Consider the following 17,496-nt stretch of genomic DNA (forward strand, 5'->3'; position numbering starts at 1 on the left):
AAGATGTGATTATGCATCTGGTTGGGTGAAATCCAATGGTGATTAATTGATTGGCATAGAAAAGGGCAAGAAACTGCAAAGAAGTTTCTTCCAACAATTGGATTTAAGAATTTCAGGCATTTATCCTTTGTTTTTCTGATAGAAAATAATATGGCATTTTGCTGGAGTTTACTAATTCCCCTCGATAAATAGGGTTATAAGTCAGTATGCAGGTAAGTATATTTAATTCAGAGTTAAAAATCTGTTACAGATATACTTAGGTCTTGAATTAATTGATGAGATTTATTGCTGTATTTCTTGGAAACTGCAGTCAAAGTGTTGCTTTTAACAGTAGGCACACAAAAAATGTGAACACACATTAAAAAATGTGAACATATGTTTGTTTTAAAAGATATATTAAAATTAAATGTTCTTTTTTTACAGTAAATTGGCACTTCATTAAGGAGAAAAAATGCTAAGAAAACAATGAAACACAAGTAGAAGATATATAACTATAACACACTAATTCTGATGTCTTTTTCTTGTGTCCTTGGTACACTATGCTACCTTAGACAACAAAAATGTCCTGCTCTAAGTGATAAACAGGCCCAGAAGTGGAAAAAGATATAAGTGGTTAATGAATAATGCATTCGTTGATAGAAATGGTCAAATTATACAGTTTCCTAGAGGATACCATTTTTCTTCATTGAGTGGGACACTATAAAGTTGGATGTTAATTGCTCCCACAAATACGGTTTTGCTTTTCACAATAAGCATTAAAACATGTCCTTGGAGCTCTGTGACTTCATCATACACCACCTGAAAAGGAAGAGAATAATGAAAATATAAATCAGATACGCTTAAATGCACTTTTTAAAAATATTGCTTTTAATAAAAATATTTAGCTCTTAATATCATTTAGCTTGGAATAAATAGGTTAAGGTAGAATCTTTCATTTCTAACTGTAATTCTAGAAAGCTAAAGGTTCTCTTAACATGATGGAGTTTAATGACAGAATATTTCTCTAAGAAGCTTAGAATTTATTCTGATTCCATTAATAATTGTCCATCCCAAATTTAATATGACTGTAAATTATTCTCTAGGAAGAAATTTAAATACATCACCTTTTAACTGTCCTTGAATTTATAGTGCAACATGGGACCTTGAACATTATCTTTCTTTGTTGAAGACTAATGAGGAGAGCAGGCCAATCTCCATGATTTCCTTGTGTTAATTTAGTGCAGTACAACAATATTTCCTTCTACATGGGGAGAATTCATTCTATGCTTATGTTAATTTATTTAAAAGTGTTTAATTTTTAATTATGAAAACACATGCTTATTAAATAAACTATGGATGAAACAAAAAAGAAAGAAAAATCTGTATTTCCACCATTGGGAGATAATTACAGTTAACATTTTGATGTTCATTTTGTTTTCTATATATAATTACTTTTTAAGAATCTGAGCTGTAATTATGCTGTATGTACAGTTTTGTGTCTTGCTCTTTTTCATTTGCTAGTCATATAACCAGTTTCTAAAAAGGGATCTGTTCAACTGTGTTTTATAATATCCAGGAAGCAAATCATGGGCTTTACCACTGGGTGCCTAAAGTAGGAATGAAACTTCAGAAGTGTAGTACTATCAAGAAATTAGTTACCCATCATGAAAGGAGGGGAGAGATGTGTATAAAACTAACATGGTTGCCAAGGAAACTCCTTAGAACACATTTAGAAAAGGAGTTTCATATGCTACTACAAACTTGCTTGCTTTTTATAGCCAAGCTACAAGATAGAAATAAGTGTTCTCTACATGTGCAAAAAAGAAGCAGAGGAAACAACTTGAGGGGGAAACCCTTTAAGTCAGTTGGGAGGCCTCCTCAGTGTGTATGGATATGGTTTCTGGTCCACTGCATTGCATTTGTCGACCATTTATGAACCCACAAAATTATTGATGAAATTCAATTCGAGATCCATCTTTTAGCTGCTCTAAGCAACGATTTCCTTATAAAATAAATAACAGTTCAATCAAAGGATATGAGATGCAATATAATAGGTTAATCCAATCCTCCCTGCTTTGCGTGACAGCTCCTGGCTACCTCCTCTTCTAGAATCCTACTCTCATTTCAAACAGAATATTATCTTTTCAGTGTCTTAGGACTGCTGCTTCAAATTATTCAGTTTCATTTATTGAATCCCTCAGGGAGAGTAAAGGAGTTAAGGGCTGCCTTAAAAATCTCAAAATGCTATTACATTAATTAGTCTTCTTTACCAGCAGTGGGATGCCCAGCATAGACTGTGAGCCACATCTCCTCCTGAACTCTTCTCTTTCCAGGACTTCAGAGTAAGTTCCTTTTCTTTTTCTCTACAGTGGCTATTCAGAACTGTCTAAACTATCTTCCATTTTCCTCCCCACAATACTTTAAGCAGATGAACTCATTTATTTTACAGAAAAAAATAGATGAAGAGGCCCTCAAAGTGTGATTGTATGTGAAATAGAAAAATGGAATAACCCTAACCATTAGGGCTTTGCAAAAGTCTGCCTTAAGAATTCTGAATCATATAAATAAGCTCTAAAGATATAAATTTTTATGACACATAATAATTTATATGAATTTATTATCACCTATATGGTTTTTCATTTGCATAATGGTGATAATAATATTTGCCTGTTAGCCCTGTTGGGAGAATAAATGAGATAATGAATGTAAGCCTTACAAAAAAGGCTGGTACATATTGAACACTGATAAATTATAGCTGAAAAATATCCATCAAATGCACAAAAAGGAACAGCTGTTTCTTGGTATTTTGCATTAGTTGACTGGAGAAAACAGTTCCAGACAGAATTGAGCCTCCCTGGTATTTGGCAAGCTGAAATTCTCGAGAAATGACTTTAAGAATTAATTGCCTTTCTGGTTAAAATATAAACAATTGAACTCCAGAGGTTATATTACCTTATGGAGTCCCTTCCCCTTCCATGCTTCATTAGGCAAAAGTTATTTTCTTAAAAGTAACTCAAGTTTTATGAACATGCAATCATTGCACATCATAGATGATATAGATCTATAATTGCTTTACTATATCCACAACATTGTTAAAAAAATAAGCACTCTCATTTGTTGTGATGAGCACTGGGTGATGTATAGAAGTGTTGAATATTGCACACCAGAAACTAATATTACTCTGTATGTTAACTAACTGGAATTTAAATAAAAACTTAAAAAATAAAGAAAGAAAAAAATAAACACTCTATTCTTATTGTGCAATGACTAATTAGTGGGTAATGCTAGAGAAGTATGCATATGATTATATTCTTTGAGACATTTTCACCAAATGATTTAATATGTATATTCTGTCTTTACATAAACAGAACCAAAATGCGTAACTCTTTCCATTTTACTTTATAATATTTTTACTTATAGACATGAGCCAGGTCTTCATTGCCTTCTGACAAATTCTGAATTTGCAGGCTTGAAATTGTTGCATCAAACAGAAAAAACCTTGTTTAGGGTCATTAATATCTGTTAACTTGTATACAAGCACTCACCGTGTGTTATTTGCCCTGAGGGCATAATAAATGATTCCAAAGTGTATTTAGTGTATTTAGAGTGACTTCAGTGCAAGAATAAGAACGTGGAAACCAAAATGTGTCTAGTGCTCGTGGGAAGGGAAGCAAGGAGGCAGGATAAGGAAAAGGAAAGCTCAAAATAAGTGAGAGCAGGAGAGCTCTTTGGGTGAGGAGAGGAAGGGACCAATGGCATAACTTAGTGGGGCCCATATGGGTTTAAGAATCTGGCAGTTCTGGACATGAAAACTAGTAGCTGGACTCTGGTCAAAATGTTTGACATCAGGGCCTCAATGTCTTCATTTACAAACAGTTTTCATCATGTTATGAATATCAAATGAGAGGATGATACAGATAACCAAAGCTTACTGAGTGTACCGTACACTTACTGCTATGCTAGATAATCGTTCACATTCTGCAAGATATTTTAAGATCTGTAAAACATGTAGAACGTTTGTGTTCTGTCCTTCCTAACTTCCCCTCTATACGTTAGAATAGAATAGTACCTAAGAAAGGAATACAATGTACAAAACGCATTGACTATAACAATGTAATTCTGCTATAAAATATAATGTTTTTCTAATGAATCATTGCAAAAAATGATGGTTTTTAACCATATGCCAAAAGTAACAGAGTGAAAAAGAGCAAGGCACTGGAGCCAGAATCCCAGCTCTGTGACTTAAAAGCTGTAGGGCAGTTTTGTGAGCATTGCTACCGCCAGCCCCACCCACCTCCAGCCGAGTCACGTCTACCACAGGGATCTGCACATGATAGGGTTTTCAGGGAGAGTACTGGCGAAGTCTGCTGGGAATCACTCTGGGAAGTGTCAAATAGACAAGCTTGGCCCAGTATCAAAAAACGTTTAGTATCTAAAGGGTGGATATAAAAGGGGTCCTTGGCAATGTCCTGACCCAGCCTTTCTCAGTCTGGGTATTAGGGTGAAAGAAAGAACTATGAATCAAAATGGGAAGAATTATTTTCATGAAAACCTTTGTAAGACATTGGTGATGCAATGTAATATGTGCTTTGTATTCGTTTAAGAGATTTATATAAAAAGGAGAGTGAGGTCATTCTCTCCCACTTCCCAGAACATTGCCTGGCTTAGGCAGTTGGAAAAATCCCAGCCATACTGAGTGGTTGATGTAGCAGTATTTGGGAAGCAAAGCGGGGACAAGTTAAAAACAAGATGGATGCCATGCGATAACTTACTGGGCTTCCTAGAAAACATATATAAACTGTTGCTGAGAGTGCACAGAAATAATTGAGGGGTTGGCACAGAGATGAGGCCTACATCACAGCAGATGGCAGGAGAAAGTAAAACCAGAGTTAAAACCGCTGTAATTTTTTTTGCATTTCTTATAAATAAAGATTCTTGTTGTATTACTATAGACACAGAACAAAATAGAAAAATTAAAATATTGTCTTCTTTTTATTCTCATTGCTTTCTAAATTCAACCAGCTTCCACATCAAACTTGTTAATATGATGATCATTACTATTAAAATAGTCACATATACACAGATTAGTTCACATTTCTGGTTACTTGAGTCATGTAGAAATTGGAGTGTACTAGGCCTGGACTATGGACTATTGTTTCTGAAATAATTTTAAAAGTGTCCGAACAATTTTAAAAGTGTTCAAAATTCATAAACAGTGTGTCCAAGCTATAAGTACTGGATGATGAAAAAAGCATTGAAGTGATTTCTAACCGATGGACCACGAAAGTGGGAAGACCCAGAATTATTGCAAGCCATCCCAAAATTTATGGAAATAATAAGCATTATGATCTAATCTCCACGCATATATATTTACTAACTTTTTAAAAATAATACATATTGCTTGAAATAAATAAAACACAAGTTTATTTAAACTTCTGAATTGTCAGTGGCTTTCTGTCCATAAGGACCTCAAGGTCTCTCCTTAGATTACAAATGCTGAAGTATGGCATTAAGTCTAGAGAAATTTCTTGATATCGATGTAGGGGGTCTTGTACTGAAAACATATGGAAACTAATGATCTACTATTGGAAGAGTATATCTCTAGCTGCTGATATCATGATAAATAATAAAATGTCAAAAGATCTTTCCTTACTAAATAAATATATATGCATTTTTACACATGCATATAAAACATCACTTATAAAACAACCCCAACTATTAAATTCTACAAATCTTTTTAGAAATAACTGAATTTTAAAGATACTAAGAAGATAAGGTATTTTCTTTGCCCTCAAGAAATTTACAATATACTAGAAGAGAAAAAAGCATGTAGAACTAAGGAAAAGATGGCAAGTGTAGTGTAAAAGTCTAGGAGAGAGCAGTTCACAGAATCCACATGTGAGATGAGCTTCAAAGCTGGCAGAAGAGCAGAAAGCGGGGAGGAACTGAGCTCCATCACAGGGGTCACAGGGACTCTTCAGGGAATGACATGCTGTCGATGTGACTTGATAATATGATTAGGTATGAAGAAATAAAAGGTCATGAGCACATATATATTCCTGACTTATTTTTTTAAGTTTACTTATTTTGAGAGAGAGAGAGAGAAAGTTCAAGTCAGGGAGGGCAGAGAGAGGGGGTGGGGGAGATCCCAAGCAGGTGCTGCACTGTCAGTGAGAAGCCAGACTCAGGGCTTGAACCCACAAACCATAAGATCATGACCTCAGCTGAAGTTGGATGCTTAACTAGCTGAGCATGGAACTCAAACCCATGAACTGTGAGATCATGACCTGAGCTGAAGTCAGATGCTTAACCAACTGACCCATCCAGGAGCCCCCTGATGTATTTTTGACAAAGTTACAAATGACATTTGATGAACTGCTTTTTCAAGAAATGATACTTGAGTAATTGGCATTCATAAGTTAAAATAAAAAGAAAAAAAAAGAAAATGAACTCCAACCTAAACCTCATACTTTATTCAAAAATTAACTCACAATAATGGGCTTAAATATAAAATGTAAAACTAGAAAACATTTAGGAAAACTACAAGAGAAAATATTTAGGACTTAGTGCTAGGGGAAGAATTCTTAGACTTGCTACCACATACGCAGCCAAAATAGGAAGAAATGATAACTTGTACAAAATCTAAATTAAAATCTTTTAATTTGAAAGACCCTGAGAAGAGGATGGAAAATAGTCATGGAAGACAGGTAGGAAATATTTGCAAGCCACTTATCTGACAAAGGACTACTATCCATAACATATAAAGAACTCTCAAAACTTAGCAGCAAAAATGCAAACCTCAGCAAATGAGCAATGACATGCAGAACCACCACCTAAGGGGATGGTAAATAAGCACATGACAAGAAGTTCAGAATCATTAGTGATAGGCAAATGCAAATTAAAACCACAATGAGGCACACTCTATACCTATAAAAGAACTAAAATTAAAAAAATTAGTGATACTAACAAATGCTGGCATAGATGCAGAGAAAACTGGATACATTATTTGTGGGAGTATAAAATGGTACAGAAAAAGTATGGCAAGTTTTTTTTTTTTTTTTGGTAAAACTAAATCTGCTATTACCATATACTCCAGTAATTATATCTTGAGCTTTTATCTTAGAGCAATTACAACTTACGTTTGCACAAAAACCTGTTAGTCAATGTTCACAACGGCTTTGTTGACAATAGCCCAAGCCAGAAATAACCCAGATGTCTTTTATGGGTGAACAGTTAATGAAAAAGTCATATTTTCATACCATGACTACTACTGAGCAGTGAAAAGATAAAACTATTGATATATGCAGCTACCTGGATGGATTGCTAGGGCATTATGGTGAGTGAAAAATGCTAGTCTTAAAGTGTTACAAACTGCAAGATTCCATTTATAGAACATTTGAAATAAAAAATTATAAAGATGGAGAGCAGATTAGTAGTAGACAGTGATGGGGGGGGTGGGCATTAGAGTGAGGGACATGTCTGTGACCTTAATAGGGTAGCGCCAGGGGTCCTTGTGATGAAACTCTTCTGGACCTTGATGGTGGTGATAGTGACACAAATCTATACATGCGATAAAAATGCATAGAACTAATTGGAATTAAAATAAAAATGCATAGAACTCAATACAAAATGCATAAGAACACGTACAACTGGCAAAATCTCAATAAGGTCAGTGAACTATAACCAATGTCCGTTTCCTGGTTGTGATATTGTACTCTAGTCATGCAAAATGTCACCATTGGGAGAAAGTAGCTAAAGGTGATTTGAATTCTCTCTGTATTGTTTCTTCCAGCTGTATGTGAATTTACAATTATCTCAAAACAATTGTTTTAAGTTTATTTATTGAGAGAGAGAGAGTGCACAGGGGAGGGGCAGAGAGAGAGAGAGACAGAGAGAGAGAGAGAGAGAGAATCTCAAACAGGCTCTGTACTGTCAGTGTGGAGCCCGATGTGGGGCTCAAACCCACAAACTGCGAAATCATGACCTGAGCTGAAGCCAAGAGTTGGACGGCCAACCAAATGAGCCACCCAGGTGTCCAAACAATTTTCTAAAAGGTATGTGAGGATGATAATTGTTCCAAGGGACAACTCAGGAAAGTTACTGAGTGAGTTTTAAGGGCTATCATGCCACATTTAGGATTGCATACATTATCCGTGAGGTAGTGAGGAACTTGTGAAAGAAATTTAAATAGTAGAAAAATAAATATGACTGGTTTTTGAAAGACACCTTAGGTAGAAATGTGAATGATTTAATTAAAAAGCACAAGGGGCAGATAGGAGGCTATTCTATAATAGCCAAAGTCACAGGGACCTCAACAAAAAAGCAGCAATGGGGCAGACAGAAGATGATGGATTTAAGAGGCAGGTGGCTGTACCTATAAAACACTGTTAAACTGACAAAACTTGGAGATTAGTTGAAAAAGTGAGTGAGAGAAAGGGCCGTGGCATTAGAAGGTATCTTTTAAAATGGGAAACACAGGAAGGAACTCTGGCTAAAAGTGCCTAGGAGGGGCGCCTGGGTGGCTCAGTCAGTTAAGTGTCCGACTTCGGCTCAGGTCATGATCTCACAATTTGTGAGTTTGAGCCCCGCATCTGGCTCTGTGTTTACTGCTCAGAGCCTGGAGCTTGGTTCAGATTCTGTCTTCCTCTCTCTCTGCCCACCCCCCCCCCCCCACGCTTTCTCTCTCTCTCAAATAAACATTAAAAAAAGTTTTTTTAAAGTGCCTAGGAGACATTCAAATGGAGCTCTTCAGGAATCAGGCAGAAGTATAGGACAAAAGCTTAAGACAAGCTAGGGCTTGAGGAATAAATTCAGATGCAACTTACACAGAGGTGTTAAATGAAAATTTTTAGGTATATAAGATGATTTTGAGATCGTATATATCAAGAGGAAATGAGGGTAGATCATGGAACTCCAGCAAACAAGAATGTTTTTCAGAGGAAGAATGGCAATGAATGACATTAAATGAGTGGTTAGAGAAGATGGAAGGGAGTTCAGAAGAGGTAAGACTCAAGCAAAAGGGAGGTGTCAAAAAGAGGGCACAGTTGGCAGTGTGGCTGTATAACTGCTCAGGAGAGTAGAGCCCCAGGGTTCATTAGATTGAGTGGTTAGAGGTCTACTGATGTCACTCTTAATAAAGCAGCTTCCATTAAGTTCAAAATCCACACTGCAAAGGATTAAAGAATGAAAAGGAAGTGATGAAGTGAGAGCAGGAAATGTGAGTTACTTTTGCGAAAGTTTGGAGGTGATACGGAGGGAAAGAAAATGTGGGTGCTTTAGAAAGGCTGAGGTCAGGAGTTTGTTTTGTTTTTTTAAGATTTCTGGCCTAACCAGTGGATGACGTAGCCTTAAGAAGGGCAAACAAATTAACACCTGAGCAAGTACAGAGGAGAGGAAAAGGGGTGGAATCAAGAGAATAAGTGTAGGGTTTGCCTCAGAAAGAAGTAGGGTTTGGATATCCAAATTGTGCAACACACATGGATTAGAGAGCTCTGTATAATATAAATTAATTTACTTGGTGGTTGGTACTTGTTTATTGTTTTCCAGTTTTTCAAAGGTGATTTTATGAAGTGTATTGATATACACAGGATAGACTATAATAAAGTTATTAGAGAAAGAAAACCAGGTGAGGGAAAATAAGGCTAGAGAAAATACGATGAAGTCAGGGATAATGTTAGGCAAAACAAATGCTACTCTGGGCTCATGCTGGAGGCTCGCCACAATTTGAAAATTGGTTCATAAATGCTTTGAAAGCAGAATCTGTATTTTCCAGTTCCCATAGCATCGAGAGCAGGGATCAGCACACAGTGGCTGTTTTGCGAACTGTCTTCCCTTTAGGGAAAAATGCTGCCAATTGCTGCACATCTTCCATATTTGGTTGTTAAGCTGGAAAATGGTAAGGAAAATACAAAGCGACCGGACAAGAGATGAATCATACTTACAATTTCATTATAAGTGGGGTCGGTACATTTTGGAACAGGTTTTGTTTTCCTCCTACGAACTTCACTGGGATATGGTAAAAGATAAAATTCAACATGTGCACTGGGCGCAGAGCCATCTGGGAGATGCTGCAAAGGAAAATGGTTATAAATATTAATGCGTGTTGCTATCAAAGAGAACAAATACAAAGCTACTAAATATCGAGACCAAAGGCAGGATCAAAATTTATTACAGTACTGTTTACAAGAAAATAAGAGAACAATCAAAAGAAATATATCATTGCTCAAAAATATTCCCAAAGCACAGTGTAAAAGAGTAAAATCATCCATCTTAAATTAAGTGTTGTGTCAGAGAGCTGTATTTAAAAGCTTATTAAATATAATTTACTTTAGCTTTTTATGGTAAAAAATAAATTTGCAGTTTTGACAGAAGTGGTCCAGAGATAAATATAAGCCACAGACAGAGCTAAGAATGCTTAGGATGCTGTCCACCACTTGAAAATTTAAAAATGCAAGTTTAACACATGAAGGAAAATGTAGCATTTAGTGACACGTATATGCATATTAGGTAATATCACACTTTAAAGCAGAATTCAATTAATATATCAGTTAGACCTGCAACTTGAATATACTTACAAAATTTTAAGATAGTTATGGTAATTTTATTATCTAAATTACCCTAAAGTATTTGGATAACCTCTTTCAAACTGTATTCTTTATTTTTTTATTATTAGTACTTTTTTTTTTTGTTTTGAGAGAGAGATAGAGAATGAGCTGGGGAGAGACAGAGAGAGAGGAAGACAGAATCTGCACCCTCAGCACAGAGCCCAGTGCCAGGCTTGAACTCACCAACTGTGAGATCATGACCTAAGCCAAAATCAAAAGAGTTGCCCACTCAACTGACTGAGCCCCTCAGGCACCCCTCAAACTGTGTTCTATGGAGCCTCCAGAGTTGCCTAAAGTACTGCCTGATGGGTAGATTAATGTTGTCAAATGGCTAGATCTTTGGACCCCTGTTCCCAGTTTGTCCTAAATGGCTTCCTAACTTTCTCCCTTCCCGGCTTCCCCATTGTAGCTGCAGAACTTCTCTCCTCCTTCTCTGCCACCTTTCCTTATTATGGATATTTTGATTCCTTAATAGTCATTTGAGGAATAAGTCCGTTGTTTCAAAAATTTGGAAACCACTACACTTCTGAGAAATGTGTTTCACCTTTGTCATCTTGACCAAATGGAGAATAAATCATACTAAAACTCCGAATACCTAGTTTGATAAATATTTGTTTAATTTATATTTAAAGGGGATGATTTAAAAGTCAAATCAGAGAAATTAAATGCTTATTTAGTTGACTATATTCTAAATAGTAAATTGACAATTTTCAACAAATACATTTTGGTGTTTTGAATCACAACGATATTTATATGTAAATATCTGATGCCCCAATGTCATTAGCTTTAATTGTATATCTTTCTTTGGCACTCAAAAAAGCATAGTGGAAAGTAAGAAAATATGATATATATTATTATAGTACTAACTTTTACTCAGTTCTAATGTACAGGGTGAAAATTATATTCGGAAAATTTTTTTCTTTATTATTAGTCACAAGTTAGATATAATACATCTGGATACGCCATATGCCAGAATGCTTATTGTCAAAATTGCTGCTTTAGATAGAGCTCAAGGTTTCCTTCCTCCACTGAAAACCTCCTCCAGGACAAAAATCTCTGAAATGTTTCGATGGGCTAATGGAATCTTCAGTGATGCAGAAAGGCCTTGCTATTAATATTTGAGGGAGTGTTTTACTTTGATTTGGTGTGGTTCGGTTTGGTAAGAAGGATGAAGGGAGAGTAATGTGTTGCTCTGTAATTCTCTCTCATTGGCCATGGTGTTGAGGATTCGTACCTATAATCACTGTATACTCCAGCTTAGTGGTTAGAATCATTGTTCTGAAAATGGACTTTTTGACTGCAATCTGTGCCTCTAAATTTGCCAGCCTTCTGGCTTTTGGCAGGCATCCTAACTTTGCAGTGGATCTGTGTCCTAACCTGGTGAAGGAGGATAAAGGTGATATATGTCTTATAGCATTTAAAAGATAAACCATGTAATGTGAGGACAATGACTGAAGTAGCCTAAGATCTGATACATCTTTGGTTCTATTTTTATTTTCTATAAATTAAATTTATAGCATAAATTTATAGCATAAATATGCTATATGCACTGACTGGACAGGATATCCCCAATATACTATGAGCAGAGTTCTTAACCTTGGCACTATTGACATTTGGGCCACATAATCCTTTGTTGTAGGAGGGAGGCTGTTCTGTGCATTGCAGATATTTTAACAGCATCACTGACCTCTACCCACCAGATTCTAACAGCAACATCCCCCAGTTGTGACAACCAAAAATGTCTTCAGACATTGCTACGTATCATTGGGGGACCCTCTAAGTAAAAACCATTTAGATGAGTCCCAAATCAAGAATCTCTAGTTCATCCTTAGAATCCCAGCCTAGTGAGCTGTGATTATTTCCATCTGGATATCTTCTTGACACACTTATATAAAATATAACCAAAATCTATTATCTAACCTTACCCCCCCCAAACAAAACATTCCAAGTTGTTAAAGCTATATTAAAATCATACCATTTCTTTTCACTCTTGTCTCCTTTGTCACCGATTTTCAAATCCAAGTATGTCCTGAGATCAATATCCTCTGTTTGCCCAAGTACATCCATCACTGCAGATCTTTATTTCCTAACTTATTGTCACTAGATTTTAATGACATTTTATGGCCCAGTCTTTCCACTTCTTCCCTTCATTCATTCCATATATCAATGCTATATTTAACCTTCCTGTAAAGGTGCTTTGATCATATCACTTTCCTTTTCTGGACATTCAAGAATTTCCCCCACTGCCTGAAGAATAAACTCCCAATCACAGTGAAAAATATTTTGCATACTAAATTTCACCAAGCATTTAGCAACTAAAGGTTTGGGTTTCTGTCTCCAAGTTAATGTTCTTGACAAGTTCCTTGAATATCCTAAAAGTTTTAGGATACTAGAACGGCACAGGTTTCAATTTAAAATCAAAGGGACGTTAGATCTGAACAGCAGTGGGCTTAGTCTATCCTTAACAGCTTTCAGTGCAGACATTGATTTCTCAGGTCTTTCAGAGATTCATTTCTTTTTTGTTTTGTTTTGTGTTCCAAAGCAGCTGTCTTATCAATGTTATTATTATTTTTCTTTCTTACTTGCACCATATCTTGATCTTTAAAGATCACAGCTAATTTATTTAAAAAACTCTAGTTGTCTTCTTATCAGTACTTCTCATTTCACCCTTTCCCTGACGTTTATGTGAATTAAATTTAACTTTAAAAGTGATTAAATAACCTGTACTTGTCTAAATGTCTTAACCTAGGATTTTTACCCTGGTTGCATTTTAGACCTTCACAAAGACTTAACACTTTGACCTGAGGAGTCATAAGGCTGAGTTCTTAGTCTGATGCTCAGTCTAAGCCATGAGAAGTCTCCTTGTATCACCTGGAGGATTTTCTTATTCCCAGTGGATTGAAATCAGGCAGTGTTACCACTTTCTTCTGGAATTCTGGCTAGTATTTTTATTGTGCTAGAAGATGATGTGAAGTCATCTAAAATTCATTTTTGTTATTCATCCTAACTGTGAACTCTATAGATCCTAGATTTTGTTAAAATATTTTTAAAAGTTTTATATATGTTATCTACCTTATGAGATTAGGAATTGCTTAAAAGGAAAACCCATGTGTTGCTGTTTCTCACTTCTCCCACATTGGGCTTTGCTCCACTGGCCACTCTACTTCTCTACGACCCTAATCCTACGCTCAATTCCTTCGTCCTAATCTTTTAATATGTCTCTGAATCTCCAATGAAAAATGTAAAATCGTCCCTTGAGATTTGGCTTCCCTTTATATTATTCTTTTCTTCCCTTTCATAGTTATGCGTTTCTTTCATAGAAAGAAATCCTGTCCCTAACACAGTGCTTGGCATATAGTGAATACTAAATTAATACTTATCAAATGACTGAATGGATGAGCTATATATTTTTAAAGGTTTTTTTTTAATGTTTATTTATTTTTGAGAGAGAGAGAGAGAGAGAGAGAGATAGAGTGTAAGCAGAGGAGGGGCAGAGAGAGAGGGAGACACAGAATCATAAGCAGGCTCCAGGCTCTGAGCTGTCAGCACAGAGCCTGAGGCAGGGCTGGAACTTGTGAGCTGCAAGATATGACCTGAGCTGAAGTCGGATGCAGAACCGACTGAGCCACCCAGGCACCCCTGCACATAGCATTTTAAATGGCTTTCAGGGACACCTGTGTGGTTCAGTCAGTTAAGCATCCAACTCTTGATTTCGGCTAGGTCAGGATCTCACAGTCTGTGAGTTTGAGCCCCGTGTCTGGCTCTGCACTGGCAGCACAGGGCCAGCTTGGGATTCTGTCTCTCCTTCTCTCTCTGCCTTTACCTTACTCTCTCTCTTTCAAAATGAATAAACTTAAAAATAAAATGGCTTTCAATGCAGGGCACTTAAGTGGCCATTCAGTTAAGCATCTGACTCTTGATTTGGGCTCAGGTCATGATCTCAGGGTCATGATCTTAGGATGGTGAGGTCCAGCCCCATGTTGATCCCTGGGTCAGGCTCAGTGCTGAGTGTGGAGCCTGCTTAAGATTCTGTCTCTTCTTCTGTACCTTCCCTGCTTGTGTTTTCTCTATACACACATACATACATACATACATAAATGGCTTTCAGTGGTAGTTGTGTTGTTTCTATGGCCAATGAATAAAACTATATTGAAAAATGGTTATCAAAAGTAAAGGAAAAAAACGTAAGCAGTAGCATGTTGGTATAAAAATAAAGCACAATATAAACCATTGATAAAGTGTAATACCATTTAACATTGCAGGACATGACAGCAACCCTTTAGTAAATTCATATAAGTATATGAGCAAGATACTTATTTTTCATATATAGTAGTAATAATAATAATAATAGCTATCACATAATAAGTAATTGCTTTATTTAAAACACTCTTAAAAAACCTTTGAGTCAGTATGATTGTCTTTGTTTTGTTGAAAAGGTTTTATTAAAACCTATACTCTTAACCACTAACCTATATTGAGTCTCTACAGAGAATGCAAAGGAAACTACCAGATTCAAATTAAGAGCTCTTCTACATCAAGTTTTATCAGAAATGTGATGAAGATAGATGGTGTAAAAATAACTTCTGTAGATTAATTCAAAGCTTAATTGTATTTAATAGGTTCGTATTTTTTAGATGAATAATTTATGAGAATTTTGCATCAAAATTTTTTTAACTTAAATGTTTCCCATCATATGATAATATAAGCTTTGGTAGAAATCAACTGCTGATGATTAAAATATGATACGACTATCAAAGCCTGAGGTCTATGCCAGAAACAGAATAACATAATAAATGTGCCTGCCAGATTGCAGTTCTGAAACCTAGGCTAGCTACCACGAAGAGGGTCTTTTTATAAACAATTCATTGTTATTGAATAACAATGTTCAATGAAAGTACAAAAGTACAAGAAAAGTGCTTGTGATATATGGTTTGCTCTGTACTTCAGTTAAGGAAATAGTGAAATGATCTTTCCAATCTTTCTGTGTGTGTGTTTGTTAATATAGAGTGGGATAATTTCAGGTCCTTGTGAATTAAATTAGGATAGTCTTCTGCTTCATTTCACACCAATTAAGCCTTTAATAGAATTCTTATCACTAATCAGTGATTTTCAGTAATTTTTTTAAACAATCGATTCAAAAGTCAAACTACCATGTGTCTAACACTTTGGATAGTCTATGAGAGTTCACAGAAAAGTGATTGAAACAGTTTCTACTTTCAAAGAAATGACAAACTCATGGGCATGATCATCTTATTACATATGTATTAAAAATTTTTCATCCTCAACTTGATGCAGTTAACAACTAGAGAGAAGTCACAGTCTAGTAGATAGAAATACTTTTCTGACTCAATACATAGGAATTAAATTGCTTTTAAAAATCCAAAGTTTTAATTAGAGCTCCAGACTTTGCTACTGAATTGTCTTGTGAAGTTTGGGAAGCTTTTCCATTTCTCAATCTTAATAACATATAAGAAGTAAGGCTTTAAACCTCATTTGTTTTTAACAATCTATTCAATAGAAAATGCTGATGAATTGTTTCCGAGTTAAATGGTAATTAAACTTTTTTTTTTTTAACAATTGCACTGAACCACTTTAAATGATTTCAAATCCTCTAACCCTTAACTTCTATCCCCCAATGCTGAGAAAATTGTACAAATAAGAGACAGACTGGGGCTCTTGGGTGGCTCAGTTGGTTAAGTGTCCAGCTTCAGCTCAGGTCATGATCTCGCGTTTGTGGGTTCGAGCCCCGCGTCGGGCTCTGTGCTGACAGCTAGCTCAGGGCCTGAAGCCTGTTTCGGATTCTGTATCTCTCTCTCTCTCTCTCTCTCTCTGCCCTTCCCTGCTCATGCTGTCTCTCTCTCAGAAATAAGTAAAACATTAAAAAATATATAAAAAAAAAAACAAATAAGAGACAGACTACATTTGTTAATGATTATTAAGGAATTGTGAAGAACAGATGAAATACTGGAAGATTAGATTTATGACATTATACTTGATAGTATGGGAAGGTTTTTTGCAAAAAAACCCCAGAAACTAGAAATAAAAGGGAAAGTATAAGAGATTTCTACCATATGTTTCAAATATGTGCTTTGATTTTGTCCCACTAAACAGTTTTGTGATGATTTAAGTAGATATTGATATATGATGGACAGCTGTCAATATGTTTGATTATATGATCAGGAATGAGCTGTGAAGGGCTGGAATGATGAAGTATATATAACAAAGTCAGAAACAAATAGACTCAAAGCCAACTTCTCCTTTTGGGTCTGAAAAAGTCATTCTGCAAATCCAGGATATAAAACACTTGGCTTAGGAATAACACTTGGAAAAAATTTTTAAAAGGTATTTGTGATTCTGAGTTCAATATATCTATGAGCCAGAGATTGCTAGCTACAACCTACGGTATGGTCATCTATCAACTATCTATCTATCTATCTATCTATCTATCTATCTATCTATCTACTTATCTATCTATCTATCATCTATCATCTCTGTATATCATCAGTCTATAGAAAATATACAAGAAACTTTAAATGTAAAAAGATTAAAGGTTAAAGGTAAAAGGGTGGAAAAGATATACCGTGCTAACCTTAATCCAAAGAAAACTGGAAAATTTATATAACTATCTGGAAAGTATATTTGACAGCAAAAAATACTACCATGAATAAAGAAGTTTATTTCATAATGATAAAGGGGTCAATTAATCAAGAAGACACAATAATCTTAAATGTTTATGTAACGTTATATTGATGCACAATTATTGTTAAAAGATTTTAACACCCCTCTCTTAATAATTCATAGAACTATTATGCAGAAAATCAGTCAGGCTATCGAGGAAAAAATAAGGGGAAATGAGTGTCTTATAGGTAACAAATAATTGGATCTTTTTTTTTTTTTTTTTTTTTTTTTCCCA

At 35.5% G+C, this 17,496-nt stretch overlaps 1 protein-coding gene across 2 annotated transcripts in view; it reads right to left on the reverse strand.

Annotated features, from left to right (window-relative positions):
- Positions 1 to 427: 427 nt before the first annotated feature.
- PIK3C2G (phosphatidylinositol-4-phosphate 3-kinase catalytic subunit type 2 gamma) overlaps positions 428 to 17,496 on the reverse strand; it is a 326,049-nt gene continuing 308,980 nt past the window's right edge. For both annotated transcript variants that reach the window (XM_077756378.1, XM_077756377.1), the window contains 2 exons: positions 9,921 to 10,046; positions 428 to 798 (listed from right to left, as the gene is read on the reverse strand). In XM_077756378.1, coding sequence (XP_077612504.1) covers positions 646 to 798; positions 9,921 to 10,046 — 279 coding nt within the window. In that variant the 3' untranslated portion in view covers positions 428 to 645. The remainder of the gene's footprint in view (positions 799 to 9,920; positions 10,047 to 17,496) is intronic.

Source organism: Crocuta crocuta, unplaced genomic scaffold (assembly GCF_008692635.1).
Source record: "Crocuta crocuta isolate KB4526 unplaced genomic scaffold, BGI_CrCroc_1.0 scaffold262, whole genome shotgun sequence".
Taxonomy (NCBI): domain Eukaryota; kingdom Metazoa; phylum Chordata; class Mammalia; order Carnivora; family Hyaenidae; genus Crocuta; species Crocuta crocuta.